At 35.2% G+C, this 15452-nt stretch overlaps 1 protein-coding gene across 2 annotated transcripts in view; it reads right to left on the reverse strand.

Annotated features, from left to right (window-relative positions):
• Window positions 1–15452, reverse strand: part of LOC134672381 (synaptotagmin-15-like) — a 92322-nt gene that overhangs the window by 63664 nt on the left and 13206 nt on the right. For both annotated transcript variants that reach the window (XM_063530242.1, XM_063530241.1), the window contains exons 2-3: window positions 11753–11917; window positions 7924–8118 (exon numbers count right to left, since the gene is read on the reverse strand). In XM_063530242.1, the coding sequence (XP_063386312.1) occupies window positions 7924–8118; window positions 11753–11897 (340 nt within the window). In that variant the 5' untranslated portion in view covers window positions 11898–11917. The remainder of the gene's footprint in view (window positions 1–7923; window positions 8119–11752; window positions 11918–15452) is intronic.

Consider the following 15452-nt stretch of genomic DNA (forward strand, 5'->3'; position numbering starts at 1 on the left):
CTACTTTGGACAATTCTCGAATTGTAGCATTGAAAGTACAAGTAGAAGAATTGAGCACTGAGTTATCGTGTGCTCATGAGGAAGTTGCCAGATTAAACATAGAGAATAGTGAACAACAACAACAAATTGATAAGCTTAATAAGAGAATTAGTGTATTAATGCTGCTAAACAAAGACCCTGTAAGGAATACCACACCGACAAAAAATACTAGTCATAGCCCAATAATACAAAATGTACACACCGAGGATAACATGCAAATTTATGAATTAAAAATCAAAAATCTAGAGAGTGAAATAGAAACATTAAATAACAAAATAAAAACGCTCCAAATTAAACTCAGCAAGGCTCTTGCATCAAATACTGTTTATAAACGGAAATCAGACGCATTGGCAAACCGAGAAGTGACTCTTTCTCGTATCCAACACTCTACTAAGGCATTGCAAAAAACTTTAAGTCAATTAGAGCGGCATGTAAATATAACTGTAGCAGAAAAAAGTAGTTTAGACTTATCAGGAAAGCCTGCCTTACCCAGAGAAACTCATTCAACACAAGCGATACCAGAAAAGACAACGATGAACTGCAAAATTAACAATGCAAAAAATCCAAGTAAACCAAGATTATTGCTTTTATCGGACTTTCATGGAGCTGATCTTCTACTACCTTTGTCGAAAATTCGTAAGAACGATTATGACTTCACGGCTGACATCATTCAATACGGGACTACTAAGCGCGTACTACTAAACATAGAAGAGAAAATTAAGGACTTTAAGAAAAGCGATTGTTTGGTAATTATGTGTGGAGGGAGCGATTATAACATCACTCCGTTAAATAGAATTATAGATACATTAGAAACTACTATAAAAAAGTGTTCTCATACAAATATTGTTGTCTGTGATATAGTACATAGTTTAAATAATTATGCCGAGGACTATAATAATTTTGTTACTAGGTTCAATGTTATGTTACATAAACAATTAGCGAAATTCACCCATGTATGGCTCGAAACTCCTAATAGTGTATATTTTGGGGCAAGGGACTATGATGCAAAAGGATATAAACTAAATTATAGAGGGAAATATAAATTAGCTCAAAATATAAATAATGTTCTTATTAGTGTTAACAAAACATTCTATAATCAGTTAAATTTTTTATGTGCAGCAGACCATCCTCTCAACTATCAGTTAATAGACCAGCACAAATTTTAAAAAATAATCTTATTGTATACAACCATATTAATGTATTGCACCAAAACATCAATGGTATTTTAAATAAGTCTAATCTGTTAAGTGTGCACATAGAAGAGCTAAAGGATAAGGACACTCAGGTTGATGTTATATGTGTCACGGAACACAACATGCAACAAGGTGATGAAACTCATTTGGCTATTCCTAATTTTAAGCTTGCAGCGTTTTACTCGAGAAATAATAGAAACGGTGGATCCTGCATTCTAGTTAGAAATATTCATAAATACCAAATGTTAAATGAATTGAATAATATTTCAATACCAAACGTAATGGAGTGCGCGGGAGTAGAATTAATTGACCACAAATTAATTATCATTAGTATATATAGGGTTCCAAGAATCAATAGTCACACTTTCGACATATTTTTTAATAAATTGGACCTGATATTGAATAAAATGTGCTTTACAGGAAAGAAAATCGTACTATGTGGTGATTTTAATATTGATATCCTCAAAAGAACACCGCAATCCATAAAATTTAAAAACTTGTTGTCATCCTATAATTTAAGATTAGAAATATCTGTGCCTACTAGATTATCCAGCAATACTTGTATTGATAATATTATACACAATGTGAGAGGAAGTGCAGGTGAGGTGATTGACTTTGCCCTCTCGGACCATACAGCTCAACTGTTGAAATGCCCGGTTAAAAAAACATGTATTCTTGCTTATTGGTTTAAGAAGCAGCGTGATTTAAGTCAGGAAAACATTAATAAGTTTAGAAATCGTCTATTAGAGTTAAAATTTAATGATGTTTATTTGGCTACTAATCCAAATGAAGCATACAACTGTTTTGAAGATCAATTCAAATTACTTTACAATTTGTGCTTTCCTATTAAAAAAGTTAAAGTTACTTCAACGTCAAAACCTAAATGGATTACCAAAGGAATAAAGAGTTGTTGTAAGCGTAAACGCCAATTACTTTGGAAATATAGATTATCGAAAGATAAACTACACGATAAAATAATTTTTCAAAATTACTCAAAGCGCCTGAAAAAAATTATTAAACTTACCCAGAAAGCACAAAATAACTACTTTATTACACAATCGAATAATAAAACAAAGGCATCATGGAACGTTATAAATAAACACAAATCTAAACAACCGATGGAAAATATTCAACAGGTAATATTTAATGACAAAACTATAAGATCACCGGAAAAAATTGCGCAAGCGTTTAATCAGTACTTTATTGACCAAACTCTTAGTAAGTCAAAACAACAGAATCACATACAATCAACGCAAAAAAATAATATTGCGAGTGCTAAAAATGATAACTATAATTATATGAATACGATGACATGCAATTTACCTAATTCTATATTTATGAAGCCCACAAATTCCCATGACATTAAAATGATAATTAATTCTTTAAAAAACAGTAACAGTACGGGCTACGACGGAATTAGTACAAAAGTAGTAAAGGCAGTATCCTGTATAATTTCACCTTTGATCAGTCATATTACTAATTTATGTATAGAAAAGGGAGAATTCCCGGAAAGATTAAAAATAGGTATTGTTAAACCGCTTTTTAAAAAAGGCGATAAGGAAGATTTAGCCAGCTATAGACCAGTTGCACTGCTTTCCATTTTTTCAAAAATTATAGAAAAAGTAATTCATAACTCCATTTACGGATATTTTGAAAAGAATAACTTATTCACGCAAGAACAAATGGGATTTCGTAAAGGTAAGTCTATTAATATGGCTATTTTTGACCTTATAAAAAAAAATAAAAAAAAAAAAAAATAAAAAATAAAAAAAATATTTTTATTGACAAAAACAAGTTACAGGTAGGTGTTGAAGTCCCTGACTTCTGAGCTAGGTAAAGACCTGTGTTACAGAAGTCAATTATATGCGAGTAATAGTAACAAATGTTGACAAGAGAGTTCCGGTATCAGCACTTTACATGGATATGTCGAAAGCTTTCGATTTTGTAGATCATAGAATATTGCTAGATAAATTATATAAATATGGAGTTAGAGGTAATGTGCATAATTTGATTAAGTCTTACTTGGTTAATCGAAAGCAGTTAACTCAAATAAATAGACTATGCGTTGAAACGAAAACTGAGGTCACTTATTCATCGGAAGTTAGACAAATTCATTATGGCGTACCTCAGGGAAGCGTTTTAGGCCCTTTATTGTTTATTATTTATATAAATGATTTGCCAAAAGCCATCGAGTATCCAATGGTACTCTTTGCTGATGACAGCACCATAATGTTCACTTGTAAAGATCCAGAAACATATGAAACTGAAATATCCAAGACATTAGAGTCAGTAATAAACTGGTTAACTAGCAATAATTTAAAAATCAATTTAGAAAAAACTAAAATAATGACATTTAAACAAAGGCGAAATGATAAATGTAGTTTAAATATTTCATATAAGGGGCAACAAATTGAGAAAACGGATGTGACAAAATTTTTAGGAATAAGCTTAGATCATAAATTGACATGGAGAAATCAAATAGACATTATATGTAAGAAACTGCATCAATTTTCATATGTTTTATATAATTTAAGAAAGATTGTTAGTGAACCAGTTGTTTTGACGGCATATCAAGCCTATGTAACATCAACACTAAGGTATGGCATTATATTTTGGGCAAACTCAGTTGACAGAGAAGTAGCGTTTAAAGCGCAAAAAAGATGCATTAGATCATTGTGTGGAATTCAGCAACTGGGTTCATGTAAACCATATTTTAAAAAATTAGGACTATTAACTCTACCTTGTTTGTATATTTTCGAAATTGTAATTTTTGTTAAAAGTAATCCCCACTTATTTCAACAGTTTAAGAGTATACGTCTTAGGAACAGAATAAATTCAATGCCTTCCAAAACAGCATTATATAGGAAAAGTATATTTGGAATGGCCCCACGAATTTTTAATAAAATACCGAATGAATTAAGAAATTTAGAGGATATGACAAGTTTTAAAAGTAAAGTTATTAAATATTTAGTTGACAAAACATATTATAGTGTAAGCGAATTTTTGTTAGACTATAATTAATGGTAACTGTGCACAGCATGTAGTCATAGTGATACAACAGTAATACTATAAGATCTGTACTTATGTACTATTCATACCTATGTTGGACAAATAAACGATTTTGTATTTGTATTTACGTTTGCATGTTGCCATGGCTTTAAAAACTTGTAGAAGTAGGTAACGTGTCTGTGAAGTGCTTAGGTACCAGCTTCTATATTTTGACGTAAATTCACTATCATTTATAGACACGTCAGGTACCGCTTACATTTTTACATACGCAGTTTCCATCAGATGTAAAATCGGAGAAAACAACATGTTCAAATATGTTTTTAGTACCAATCTTTTTCTTTCTTAAATTAAAATTAAATTCTCTCATTTGGGTACCTAGTATTTCCGGGAACAAAGGAATGTTCCCGGACCCATTATCCAGTACATCACTATTCCCATAACCGTCGTTATCCTCCATTCCCGGCCGTCCTCAAACTTTCACCTCTTATCGCACAGTTTCTAAGGACTTGACAAGACGGCCTGAATGTCGAGAACTCGGGGAGTCCCCTTGGTCGTAACTTTTGTGACGTGAGAAGCAAATTGCACTAATGAAAGATGTTTCAGCTTTTGTTTTCTTAAAAAAAATGGTTGCCTGTAAAGTCGGTTTACGGACGATAATTTTGCGTGATAACGTCATAAGAAAACATTGATGAAAATTTGCATACTTTGGCCGTAACATTGTTGGAGATCTGTCCACAACGTTACCGTGGAGATCCGTCCACAATGCGACACTTTTTCGTTCATGCTACCGGAGTTAATCGATTTATTATAAGAATTTTGACATCGCTTACATGAGATCTACTGCCGTCTTCGAACTTCAAGATATTCACAAGCGACGAGACGTACTAGATCCATTCTAGTTACGTTATAGTTTAGATATCAATATTAGTTCTCTTTTGCCGCGCAATTCGGGCAACCAATGTCACTTTTACATTAGATAGAGTAAGTCATAAGTCAGCAAGTCATAAGTCATAATCTCTAAGTCATATCCTGTGGAAATCGTTCAAGAGTATCTCCAGAATCGCGCAAATGTCAAATTTGCCGGGGTTGATCTTAAACATATCGTTATCGTATCTTGGTGATGTCTAAAAGATATCTAATAGATGTCTATTTCAAAATCCGAATCGGGCCCCTATATTGCTATAGCAATCGTGAAATGCAATTACAACCGTCTCATTAGGCATTACTATCGCATTTATGGGTGCACGTGAGATGCCTACTAATACGAATTAAGGACGTATCAAAGCAAGACGAAAGCCTTAACGAAGCGAATCGTCCATTCGTCCATGTAGGACCCTTAAAATTATCATAGAATTGAAAGACAGAAATACTTGTCAGGCTACATTTTAAGCATATCTACTTTAATAGAGTCGAGAACGTCCTAAAGCATTTCAGGCGAACATTTATAGCGCCGTTATGGCGTTAGAAATATGATATGGCGCCATGAACATTTTTATGAACATCATTAAATACAAAGGTTTTATAGGTTTGTATTAATTTAACGAGGGCGAACGCAAATTTTTCTCTACAACCTGTTACAATTTTACGATATTTGGTTTTCATATTAACCTTGTTATTGCTTTACAACCCTGTTGAATGGGTATATTATTATGTACTTATTGAAATACATAAGTACCTAATCAAAAACGTGGCAATACCTATATTAATTTTGTAAGTCACAACACAAATTAGATCAAGGCAAGATTAGCGTTTCTTTGAAAGCCCGACACGACCGGTCTACTATCGCCCCCGTACCCCAATTTCCTTTTACATTTACAAATTAAAAAGTTCAATCATTTTCTAGTCTAGCCTCGTACTTTTGTACGGTAATCTAAATTTTAATTCGAACTTTTATTTATTAATAGGTACCTACATAATATTCTGAACTCAAAGATAAAATAATCGCTCTGGGTCAGGGGGTGGCCAGTTATTGGCGAATTACCCTAGAGGCAGACCAAGAAAAGTCTGCAGCGGATATTTGGTAGCCCACGCAGTCCAAGTTCAATTTTAAACCTCAAACTACTATGAAATTATGACGTATAAATAACACCTATATTATCAAATACATACGTAATCGCAGATATAGGTACTACACACATGGAGGTATTATGCTGCATTGAGTAGTACAAGTCAAATAAAAGCTTATTAAATACACATCGAAATGTTTTCAACATAAACATTTGCCTTAAGGATGACTCAAGTTAGACCGGGCCGACCGGGACGTGTCCGGGCCGGGCCGGAGCTTCCGGCGCTTACTTTTGTATGACAGATGACAGGTGATCACGTGATGATTTCCATAGAAAACGAAGCTCCGGAAGCTCCGGCCCGGACACGGCCCGGTCTAACGTGAGTCATTCTTTATACTTACCTTTAAACAAACAAACAAATATCGAGTTTATCCAGACAGTTCGCCGATGCCGTACATGCCACAGGTGGTGTGTAGTAACGCTACAATATGAAACCCCTTTAAGGCGGTTGTAGACTAGCGTATTTTTTTTTGCGCGTATACTGTCGTTTCGGCGGTACGAGCTTACACGCGCGGTACATTTCCCTACATTTGGTTTTTACGAGCTTATGCATGCGTTACTTTTTCCTACATTTGGTCTATTACGAGCTTACGAGCGCGTACAAAACGCTAAGTCTGAAACGCGTTCGAATATGTATGTTCTGTAGAAACACAACATTGAACGATATTGAATTTAGTAGCAGTTTATTGGCTCGGTTAACTATATTTGCGAATAAACAAATAAAGCTCGTATTGATTTACACTCTGTAAAAATAAACGACACATAAAATCAACTTATTGTACCAACGTACGTAATAATAAACTTCTTGGTCCGTATCTTTATTTCTTTTTTTAGCAGAGCCTTGTCTTGTCCTCTAGCTTGTTTCGGCAAACAAGCTATTAAAACAAGACAAGCCTCTCGATGCTCTGCTGAAAACTGACTAAAGAAGACTGGGCCGGCGCCCACGGTATCATTTAAATTGTCTCCTTACTACTGACCGTATTGTCCACGATTCCGAGCCTAGCCAGAGCGTAGCCTGTGACTTCGGATGCAAATGAATAACGACATTAGTAAGAAATTAAACCCCCTACCACCTAACCGAATACGACCTTATAGTCCGCGAGCCACGGCCAGATTTCCATGATCAATCGCCTCCCGGGTACCCTCGTGGACCTCAGTTGGCATTCCGTTGGACTGAGGAATGGCAGCCACCGAAACACGTAAAAAAATTGTCATCGCCTCCCGTTTGATACATTTTCAGATGATACTTAAGATGCTATTGTGAATAAAAAAATCGTCAGCCGGTTGTATTGTGGTGGAAAAAACGTCAGCTGGTCGCATGAACATGTTAAAAATAACAGCTTTAAGCAGGCCACTGACGAGCCTTCCAAATGGATGCCGTTACAATGGATTCATCCAAATGGACGGCATCCTAATACTCGTATTAAACATTGTATGTTTTTGACATTCACGGACCGATTTTGGATTGCAGACACGTTATTTGGACCGTTGAAAGGCTCGTCGTTGGCCACCTTTACAGTTTTATGATAGTATCAGCCGGGAGGCGATGACTGACAATATATGGCTCCCGGCCCGCGGTCTATTAAGTTTCCTTGTAAAAAAAATACTATGATTACCTCTCAAATTGACAGCATTAGCGATAGAGAAGCCGGTAACGGAGCTGGCGGTGGGTGTAGCGTGGGACACCGGGTTGGGCGCGGACGGCAGACTCTGGTACACCCGCGACGTCACTGGGTCGTCGTACTCGGGCGGGCTCGGGTCATAGTACACCTCGGGCTCGGCGCGCTCTCCCGGGTTTTCCGACTCGTACTCTATCAAAAATTAAATGATGTTAAATAAAAATTAACAAACTTTACAAAACAGATTGAAATGTCATTAAAATTATTTACGACCGTAATAAATAGTCCTTTTTATATGTGTCAGATGGTAAGCAGCAACCTGGTGACGAAGAATTGCGTTCGTTGCTGGATCCTCGTAAGATCGAAGCCAATTTTTGCGCTTGTGAATTTGGAACTTTCATTTCTATAAGGCACTGGTCCCACCGCGAGCTAGCAAGCTATGAGCTATCGGCTATAAACACGAACAAAAGATAAGCACTCCCGTGTAAATAAAAGAGACACGGCGATATTTATAGTTACTCGCCCAGCGGTGAGTTATAAATATCGCCGTGTCTCTTTTATTTACACGGGAGTGCTTATCTTTTGTTCGTGTTTATAGCCGATAGCTCATAGCTTACTAGCTCGCGGTGGGACCAGTGCCTAAGAGTTCATAACTCGAATTTAATTTGTAAGTATTTATACAAGTACGCGGGGACTTTCGAGGGTATAGTCCTATGGAAGAGAGGATAGTGCATCTCACAATAACTAGGTAGGTACCCACAATAACACAATAACAGGTAGGTAGGTGTATAGGTAGATACAGGTAGGTAGGTAGTCCCAAGACGTAGAATACTTGTCGTGAAAGAGTTCCATTCTGGTTTTCATCACTAGTTTAATTTTACCAAATAGCACTGTTTATGTAAATGCTTAGTTTTGAGATAAAAATAAATAACTCTCCTTTTGCGTTGCCGTAGGCGGGTAAAAATAGCTTTATTTATGGATTGAAAATTTGAGAAGGGAACTTTTCGTGGAATCCATTATCAGAACTGAACTCTAACAAAAATGTTGCTTGAAAACCAAACTTAACGAAGAAGACAAATAAAAATATGCGTTGTTGAAGAGTTCCGTTTTGGTCTCCATCAGGTTTCACCAAGGGCCCAACGTTTTCTGTTCTCTTTCACGACGCAGCAACTAGTATCATTTCTCTCTCCTCGCTCTTTTAAAATGCCGTTTGTCAAAAAAGGACAACCGCATACTGTTGACAAGGTGGACTTCAAATCAAGTGTTGCCTTTCTTGATGCGCCCAGGCTGTGTATGTGTGCGTAAAAGCGTATATGTGTGCTCTTTTAGGGATGTGAAAAGTCGATTTTAATCATGTTATATATCGATAAACGCTACACAGCGGAACGAAATAGCAATTAAATGAAGCTTCAATATCTTCGTTAAACATAAACATAATTGAAATGCTAATGGATAATGAATATATTATAATTTAATAATATAATTCAATTATTGCGGAACACCTATTTTAGGAGGTATTTATGTATTTTAATTAAATATCTGAACTTTCCCTGGGTTCCCTGCTGGGGCGTGACTATAAAATTGTGATCTGATAACCACAATAAAGAATAAAAGCGTTTTTGGTCATTTTAGGTATCGTTAAGCCTTTGAAGTAAAATTAAATTTGCAAGAAATGTCGATAGTTTATCGATATGACTTTATCGACATGGCTACAGCAACGTGGGCCTCTTTGTTAATCGTACACTAAACAAAAGTGGCAACAGTGACAGCTCGCTGAGACACCGTCTTTATATATTATAAGTCTATGGGTTTCACTTCATCAAATGTCAATTCATGCATGTAAATGCTTGATTTATTGAACAAAAACCACTATACAATAAGATAAAAAATATTTTACCGTTCATTTAAGAACTGATGGAGTTCAGAAGTCATTAAGAATATAAATATCTAAATAGCAACAAAATCTTCTTCCCTGTTGCATCCTAAAGGCGTTCAAGAAACTATTTATGGCTATTTAAACTAAGTGTTTGTTAAGAAACTAATGCTCACGGGTAGTTAGTTACTTAACAAAGTTTATTTTCAAAGAGAAATGCAACGGTTGTTACGTAAGTAGATAAAACTTAAATCCCACGACGACCCGCAACTTAAGCACATTTTATTTTGAAAAACATTGTAGCTAGAAAGGAAATCGGCTTTGTTTACATTTCCGTAAATATTAAACGAAGGCTTTTATAAAATCTGTTTAGTGCCGGTCTAGCGGTTCGCGATTCGGGAAATGAATTAGAGATTAACTAGATATGACATAGTAAAGATAATACGCTATTATTAACGCCGCTCCAATATTATTGCGGCGCTATGCGACGTAAGTGCCAGCCGCCATAAGGTACCTTTTGCCGTGGAACGTCACATACCTATCTTTACTATGTCACTAGTCAATCTCTAATTCATTTCCCGAATCACGGCGCCAGCCGCCATAAGGTACCTTTTGCCGTGGAACGTCATATATCGTATCCAGTTAATCTCTAATTCATTTCCCGAATCGAGTCGTAGTGCTTTTAATACTCGATATATTTTATAAGTAACACTATGTCGTTGCAGGTCTACAATGAATCTATGTCTTACCACTTAGGTAATAAATTATGGACGTAAGTAAGTTTTATCGTTCTAAGAGACGGAAGCCGGGAAAAAATGGAAAGAGTTTGAGTTTTATTGCGTATGTTATAAAAGTTGGAAAAGTCACCGAGGAACTCTGTGAAAACTGTGTTGAGTTTTGATTCAAAAATCACAGTTAAACTAGTTTTCACCGAGACCTTACGGAAAACTAGTTATATGTACATACATCAAAATCAAGAGTTAAAAAACCCGTTTAGTTTTATCTTAAATATCTCGGCTACCATATCTGGTATTTCACAATTTAATATTAAATGTGTACTTTGCTTACCTATAGGTATATTCTTATCCTAGACCCTCTGAATTATTAGATATAAAGGGTAGTCTAACTTATATTATACCTTATATTATACATTTTAATTAAACTGTAAGTATTTCATATTTTATATTGTAGGGTTAGAATGAATTGCCTACGACTACCTACGCTTTGAAGGTTGTTATTAAAAGTTTTCTCATCATAAAGCAAAGAAACTTTTTCTCATAAAATAAATATGGTTTTTATTTTTTAATCTCAACTACAATAATGGTTTTCTTTGAATATAAAAGCATTTGGTTCAATCGTGTTCTTTTGCAAACTCGTTCCAATTTTCATAGTTTCTTGCAATAACATTTTCAAAACTTTTTGAAGTGAAAACTTCTTTAGCGGCGCTGTGCACTTTTTGTGATGGGGAAAAAATGTTAATCTCGCCACAGGTCACGTGACCGACAGATTGAAAATTCGTAAGACGGACACGTGACCTGATCGAAAAACTGTGACAATGTCGTTGAGTTTTCACTTCTGCCGGCACTCCCGGAGTGCAACCCGTTCTTTTTTCTCGACTGTAAGCTTGTTCTCGATTAACTACTTCATTTCGAGTTTTGTAACTGTATGTATAGTATTACTAGCCTTTATAGTTCATCGATTAAAAATATGTGTGCTTTAAAGTGATTTTATACGCGATTAAGTGTGATTTTTAAATAGTACAGTCGCCATCAGATATATCGGAGCGGCCAAGGTGCTCAAAAATATCTGAACACGCCTCTATTGTCAAGGCGTTAGAGTGCGTGTTCAGATATTGTGAACACCTTGGCCGCTCCGATATATCTGATGGCGACTGTACCTAATGTGTTTTAAAGTAAGTAGAATGAGAACTCGGTATACTTTATATTGTCGTACCTCTATTGTTATACTCCTCCTGCTCTGTCAACGATTCTTGAGGGTCGACAGGCGGCGCATACCAGGGCCTCCTAGAGTATATCTTCTTCGTGTTCACCGCCCGCACCTCACCACCATTCCAGCCTGACGGTGGCAGGCTTAACATCTCTTACCATCTGATGATACCTGTCAACAAGATACGAAAGTCTTTAATATAATTTGTTAAGACAACAATTGTGAAGGAATGTGTTTGGCCACCTTTAAGACAAGTTTGAAATACGTTAATATTTTCACCCTTATGTAAAAAATGTAAAAAAACAAAGAATCATAAAAACTAGAACGTAAATGCAATTTAGTAATTTGCAGGTTACCTATTAAATAATGATCTATTTTAACTCTTATCTGAGCTGACTGTTCGAAAATGATCATCGAATGTCAGTTTTACTCATAGAATATAGAACATAATGTTAGATGTGCCGCATGTTGTCGCTAAGATAAATTAAGGTTAAGATAAATAAGGTAAATTTAAAACTTAATTTTACGCGATTAAGTCCCGTCGTTGTGAATAAGAAAAGTTAAGATATTATATTCCGCTCCGCTTTTACAGTGTATAAGCTTAATTTATCAAAGTAACATTTCCTATTCCACATTTTTTATAAAATTCTGGAGAGAAACAAACAAATAATATAAGACCCCTGACATCGTGTCATAAAAATAAAAACTGTTGCTATAATATTCAAGGAAAAAAACAGGTTGTGGGAAAAAAGTGGGCGCAGTAGGTAGTAATTTCCCGAGATACACAATTTTGACTGCCAGACCCTATTGTACACTGCGAATTATATTGACCTTGTTTTTTTTATGAGTGTTCTGTCATCTTTTTTCTAATATTTAAATATAGAAGGGAATCGCAATTATTATACTGACCTACAAGTTGTGTGAACGGGGAGGATATGGGTCAAACAGAAAACTGTGTTGACGTTTTTCCTATAGACATACACAAGATTTAAGGGCTATAAAGGTTAATTTTCTTATTTAACCTTTAGGAGAACCTTTTCACGTGGATAAGGGTTAAATAAGAAAATTATCCTTTATAGCCCTTAACTTTTGTGTATGTCTACAGGAAAGACGTGAACACAGTTTTCTGTTTGACCCACAGGTTAATTTTCTTATTTAACCCTTATCCACGTGGATAAGGGTTAAATAAGAAAATTAACCCTTATAGCCCTTAACCCTTGTGTATGTTTTCAGAAAAGACGTGAACACAGTTTTCTGTTTGACCCATATATAACTAGAAAACAACCAAAATAGCAGCTATACCGTCGCCCACGTTGTTTGAAATTAGTCCATTCATTTGAGTACAATCCATCTGTCAACTTTTTTAAAGGTTAAATGCGGTTATTTTGCAAACAAGCTTCCGTAATAACTTCTATTTTTCCTTGTTACCAGTTTCCTGTTTCACGTCTCAAGCAAATTACCTTTATAAATATGGCAGAAAGGGCAACTGAAAAGTGGAACACTATGACTTTTCAAGGTAACCCGTGTAATGAAAATGAATGTTCTATTGTTTATTAAGTGTTTTAGTAGTGGTAGTAGTAAACTCTTTATTGTACAAATAGACATATTAAAAATAACATACAATTAGTAAGAAGTACAAAGGCGAACTTATCCCTTTCAGGGATCTCTTCCAGTTAACCTTCGAGATTATGTGACGTCTCTTTGTTTGATTCTCTCATTTCTTAAGAGAAAATGTTTTTTCTGATGTTGGCTGCCTCTTTTTCATCGCGTAAGAATTAAGGTCAATGGATTTCGGGAGTTACAAAATAAATGCCGATGGTACTGTCATAGTACAGAAAAATCTTTCAAGTCCTACATGTACTTAATGAATATAATAACTAGTATCTTGTCTGAAAATGAGCTTATTTTCAACCTACCTATTAGGCTCCTACCTACCTATTAACCCCTTACGGGTTTTTCTGTTTTCCTGCGTTTCACTTTTATCTATCGGTATTCAACGGTATTTGACGACCGGTCTGGCCGTCTGGCCTAGTGGGTAGTGACACTGCCTATGAAGCCGATGGTCCCGGGTTCGGATCCTGGTAAGGGCATTTATTTGTATGATGATACAGATATTTGTTCCTGAGTCATGGTTGTTTTCTATGTATTTAAATATTTATATATATTATATATATCGTTGTCTGAGTACCCACAACATAAGCTTTTTTGAGCTTACCGTGGGGCTTAGTCAATTTGTGCAAAAAATGTCCTATAATATTTATTTATTCAAAATCAAATCAGCAAAAGTCTATTGGAGTCTATGGAATAGTATTTGCAGTAAAAAATGTAAACTAATTCTCCATTCTTTCAACTCGGCGGGTCGGTAAATATAAATACGCATTAGTTTTAGTAGAACCCATTCGGTCAGAAGTTTTATTGTTATGTGCTTCTTGTGCTTGATCTTTAAGTATCCTTATTTACTTAACGCAATACTGTTTTATAGACTCAGCTATCTGCCATGTTCAATAATTAATATAGTCAATAGATATATTTATTTACATGTACGCTTTATAGCTTAAAGTGTTTTATCCAGATATACTAAGTATATTTATCACAATAAATATACTAGAGAATTCTGATCAAACTCAAGGCAAAGTATGAGGCCTGTTAACTTATACTTGTATTTATTTAAAGATTAAAGAATAATAAAGAATAATCAAGGAAACTATAATATCATCGTGCAACATTGATGTGATTAAAAGTTCCACGGTATTGCTCTATAAAAAAATGAATCGAAAAAAGGTAGGTACCTAAGTACTACAAACGAAACCATAATATTTGTTTCCAGTTTTGGCTTAAAAATATTTGCGGATTTGACAACCGCCTGATTTCTCGTTTTCCTGCTCACCTGCCAATTTAAATGATGAGGCAGTACCTATATATACGGTGATGTGACCTACTTACCTATATCCAAAGCAAATCCCTTGACAGTTAAAGCTCATAACCCATTTGGATTATAAGACGGATAATTCGCCCAAAATACACAATGGTTTGATGATGTCTTCTCGTATTGAGAAAGAACTTTCACAAGCACGTATCAAAATTAAACATGACGTTGAAAACTAAACTTTAACAATGCGAAGGAAGGTACAAGTTGGAATACTTTTATAGTCATAATAGAATCTCGTCAATATTGGTCGGAGTTTCGCTGTCCGGGTGGGGTTGACACGTGAGGAGTGTATGGACGTAATGATAAATTGATAAAAGAGTATTTTAGGCGACATATTTGAAGAGGAAAACGTGACACTGACACACTTTAAACGATGACAAAAACACTTTTACGGAGAAATATATTGTAGTGTGTACCTATATGCCTTTTTTGGTAGTACGTGCAAAACTATGCTCACGGAACACTTATTAACATTATCTAAGAATTAATACAATCAACGGTTTTAACAAAAACTTTAGAAGAATGTAAATATTATTTGTATTTACAACATAGTAAACGAATTTACTTTATTTTAATTTTAATGTTAGAAATATCTAAGTTTATAGTGGTCAAATTATCTGCACACTTTCTTACTTCTTAATCCAGCGGTTCTTAACCTGGGGGTAATTACCCCCGTGGGGGTAAAACTGGTATTTTACGGGGGTAATAAGCTAACCTAATATAACAATACAACAAACGTACACGTTTTATTTTTTATTACCATTGGGAGGAGGGGTA

This window comes from Cydia fagiglandana, chromosome 17, assembly GCF_963556715.1.
Source record: "Cydia fagiglandana chromosome 17, ilCydFagi1.1, whole genome shotgun sequence".
Lineage (NCBI taxonomy): Eukaryota > Metazoa > Arthropoda > Insecta > Lepidoptera > Tortricidae > Cydia > Cydia fagiglandana.